The sequence below is a fragment of the Oncorhynchus kisutch genome, linkage group LG3 (assembly GCF_002021735.2).
Source record: "Oncorhynchus kisutch isolate 150728-3 linkage group LG3, Okis_V2, whole genome shotgun sequence".
NCBI classification, from domain to species: domain Eukaryota; kingdom Metazoa; phylum Chordata; class Actinopteri; order Salmoniformes; family Salmonidae; genus Oncorhynchus; species Oncorhynchus kisutch.
The window spans coordinates 58,151,739-58,156,019 of record NC_034176.2 but is presented as its reverse complement, the minus strand read 5'-3'; the positions used below and the strand labels follow the sequence as shown (position 1 = coordinate 58,156,019).

The window sequence follows — 4,281 nt, the reverse complement described above, 5'->3', positions numbered from 1 at the left end:
CGAATGGAGAGGAATGTATGACTGACACACACACTTGATGGTTATACTGGTGCCACCACTATAGTGTTTGGGTGGTGTCTGTCTCTGAGGCCCCTGATATGGCCCATAGGCTATTCCCGCTCCAGGCAGAGCTTTGTGGAAACACACAGGATGATGGTGTGACAGCTTTCATCTTCTGCAGGGCCCTGCCACTCACTGTAAACTCGTCTAGAACTCACCACCCGCCAGAAACAATTTCATTTTTAATGTGCTCATTAGAAAACTCACAGCACCTACATAATCGTGAGCCACGACACACAGTGTTATTGCAAAAAACTGTTTCCTTTAATGCTGCAGTAGAAAAAAAAAGGTTATATGAAGTCATATAATGGGTGCTTCATTGTCAACAACAACAACAACAAAAAACACAGCACAGAATGCATAACAGTGTCTGTGCTGTTTACATGCCAATATTTTACACCTAAGATTTCTGTACACTGGCAGCTGTCAGTTACTTTAGCAAATTAACTGCCAAAAATGTAGCAGAACTGTCAATCAGAGGTGAGGTAACCATGGTTACCTTTCATATCCCAAAAAGATAAAGCTGCAGTGCGGAATTGTGGGAGAGTAATTAGACAGAGGGAAAAAAAGAAGAAATACCAATCCAAAGGCATTCTACGATATGAAACGACAACCAAGAGTGCTTATAAATAAGAGGTTACATGTGGAATTCTTCATTACTTCTTACAGTAACATCTTTTGTACAACCTTTATATTTTAATGTTCAAATACCGGCACATGTACTGTCTTGTACTAGAGGTTTAACCCTTTGAGCACGAGGTGGAAATAAAAGAGTTCTGGGTCATTTTGTTCCTCTTATTTTCATATCATTTGATTAAATAACATATTTATAAAACTATTGTGCAAAACAATTTCATTAATGTCTTCATATATTGTGCACCAGTAGATAGTCATACTCCTCTTAAATAAAAAATATAAAAATGATGCATAATTTAGACAGGAATTAGTATATATGTTTTTAGATACATTTTTACACAGACCTGAATTCATAAAGGTCCCTGATTTAAACAAAGTAAACGACTCCAGATTGAGATTTTGCATCACGTACGATGCATCTTTAGAGATTGGCTGTTGGACAGGTACATGTAGTACTTTCACTGTGCAGCTTACAAACCACACAATAGCTTGGTCAATTCCAATCTAAAATGTTTTGCTTTGATAAGGGTTTTGGATCATTCGGGTAGAAGTGCTTGGCCGTACTCAGAGGGTTAAATTTCAGATGCTGACTGACACCAGCACATAAAGGTCACATTAACAAAAAGAGAGAGAAAGAGAGAGAGAGAAAAAAAAGAAAAGTGCACCAGATTTAGTTACCAAATGTTTAACTAAACTGTTTAATTTATGCATGCAGCTTATCGCATCTCAATGATGCCAAAATATAAAGAAATCAAATCCAATTTACACAACTTTCAAATACATACCACTTCATTTTAAAATATTGTTTAACCTTCATATGTTTCATCAGTGACAACAGCAAAAAGGAGAGCATAAACAAACAAAAGCTTCTTGGGCCAGAGTGAGTCGACCTTAAAGATAATCAGAAACCATGTGCCGAAACTAAACAGTAGTTCTATGGCATCTTTGTGCAGTTTCATCACTTAATAGTTTCTAGTCCTTTTTTCGAAAGAAATGTCTGTGAAAGGCTAAAGATAGACCAAGAGAGAACGGGAGAGAGAGAGAGAGAGTGCATCATGTCCACAGCTTAGTGCTACTGTTTCTCAAGCTCACAGACATACATAAGGTGGTCCTCTGGGGATTTCCCATGGGTCTTGCTCAGGTGGAGCTTGACTGCGTGCTTGCTTGCAAAAGTCCGGTTGCAGAGCTTGCACTGATACGAGGTGCTGCTGCCGTCCTCGTCAGGGGAGGGAGACGGGGAGTGGGCGTGGGAGTGAGAGTTGGAGTGGTTGGAGAGCAGTTTTTCGGACAGGCTTTTGGTGTGACGTGAGATCTGGCTGACAAGCTGCTCTCCAGACAGTTTGGCCAGGTCTCGGAGTCTGAAGCCCAGGTGAGACTCCAAGTGGCTGACGTAGGTGGAGGGGGAACGGATCTGAGAAGCACAGTCGCTGCAGAAGAACACTGGGTGGCCTGAGTCCAGGTTCTTTAAGAACTTCGTCCCTCCGGTTCTCCTCAGCTGGTACTTGACGTTGGCCAGCCAGTGGCTGATGGTCGTCATGGAGAGGCCTGTGAAACGGGAGATGTGCATCCTCTCCTGGGGGCTCAGGTCTGACATCACGAACTTCCCATCGCCAGTCTGCCGGAGGCTGGCAGCAAACTGGGCCTGTAGGATGTGCAGGTGCTGGGGGTTCCAGTTGGACTGCCGGCCCTTGCGTTTCTGGGCTGGAGAGATCTCCTCTAGCTCCTCTTGAGTGGAACCCTCGAGGTCAGACCTTTCCGACAGGCTGGTGGGCGTGGAGGACTTAGAGGCTTGACTCTCTGTCAGGTTTCTCAGCATGTCTGATATGTCAGACAGGGCGTTCTCACGCAGCGGGGAGTTGGACATGAATGAAGCCACAGCAGATGAGGCCTTGGCCATGGTGGCTGTGGAGGAGGGGGAGACAGAGGAGGGTGTTGATGTGGATGACGACAGGGCAGCTGAACCCAGGGAGCTACTCTTTTCATTCTTGCCTTTGGTCAGGTCTATTGGCTGGTCGTTGTTGACGTGGTAGAAGTAGCGGTCTAAGTGCTCGTTGTTTTTTTTGGTCTGAGCTGGGGTGGAAGCGGCGACCGCGGCCTTCTCTGCCAGGCTGTTGCTCATCTTGAAGAGCATGCTCATGGGGTCCAGGGACGGCAGAGCAGGCTTGGCTGCCTTACCCAGGTGGACGTTCATCACGGACTGAAGAGCACTTAGAGGATTGACGAAGGGCTGCTCTGGCGGGTGGTCTGTAATAATGGCTGTGCTGCCACACAAGGCAGAGATGGGGGATTTGACAGCCGACTCCATTCCATTCTCCAGCGACTCCTTCATATTGGTGTCACCGTTACAGTCTTTGTGGCTGCCTCCTCCGATGCTCTCCGGGGTTTTAGACCCTCTCCTCTCTTTAGGGGACTCCCCTCTGGCTGACTCCCCGGCCTCGCTGCTGCAGGGGGAGGGTGTGGTTCGTCTCAGTGGGGACGCCCTTACATTCGGCTCCCGCATCTTCTCCTCCACCTTGGCTACTTTCTCAGTCACCTTCTTCACCAGCTCCTCCATGGCGTGGAAGTTGTTTTTGGGGAGAGGAGAGGTCTGACGGCTGGGCGGGGAGATCAGAGGTTGGTTTTTGGCGTTTTGGGACAGGATCTCTCCTCCGGGGAACATGTACTTCAGAGCTGAGCTCTTCCCTGAGTTGGCCAGTGAAAGCTTCATGATGTTTGGGAGCTGGTATGCAGCATGGATGCTGGGGTAGCCTCCCCAGCTGGGAGCACCGTTCTGTGCTTTGTTGATGGCTGATGTCACTGTGTTCTCCAAGGACTTGAGGATGTCAAACCCTCCCTTAGGGCTCTCCTCTAGATCCTCCTCTGTTAAGTAAGAGTATTTGGAGGAGATATCGAATTTCTCCTCTGTCTCGTCATCTCCGGTCTTCTTGTCTTTGCTGCTGTTAGTGGTTTCCTTCATACATTCCTCTTCCTTCTCCTCCTTCTTAATCTCCACAGCCATGGCAGGGGAAACACTAGAGGGAGGAGGTATGGGGGGAGGAGGTGGGGAGAATGCTGTGGCTGCCAGTGGTACAGACTGGAATTTCTCCTCACCGGCAGAAATGGTGGGGACGGGCGGTGGGGGAGACTCCATGATGGGCTTGCCTTTCTTAATGGCAGAGTTTGTGACCTTGATGAAGTGACCGGTCACCATCATATGTGCTGTAAGCTCCTGAAGTGTATCGTGGGAGCTGCCACATTCCATGCATTTCAGGATCTGGGACTTCCTGGACTCGAACTGCCATGCATAGCTGGCTCCATTCTGGTGGCCGTAACGGTTATTTGGGGTGATGTAGGGGTTGGATGCCTTCTGTAGGGGGTCATTATGGTCATTTAGGGAGGTTTTGGGGGTGCCCCCGTTGGAGTCTGGGGAGCTGGGGAGTTCGAGCTCGATGGGGGCTCTCTTCCGGGCGGAGGAGAAGATCTTGGCTGCCACAGGAGTCACTGGCTCCTTCAGAGGCACTTTCTGGTAGTGTTTTGTCTTAATCATGTGGACACTGAGGTCCTGCAGAGACTCAAAGGAATGTCCACAGTACATACACTTCAGGA

At 48.0% G+C, this 4,281-nt stretch overlaps 1 protein-coding gene across 1 annotated transcript in view; it reads right to left on the bottom strand.

Moving 5' to 3' along the window:
• Positions 1–300: 300 nt before the first annotated feature.
• The window catches only part of tshz3b (teashirt zinc finger homeobox 3b), a 35,461-nt gene continuing 31,480 nt past the window's right edge, over positions 301–4,281 (bottom strand). Inside the window, exon 3 of the mRNA XM_031809473.1 lies at positions 301–4,281. This exon is cut by the window's right edge and continues 870 nt beyond it. Within this exon, the coding sequence (XP_031665333.1) occupies positions 1,769–4,281 (2,513 nt within the window). The 3' untranslated portion in view covers positions 301–1,768.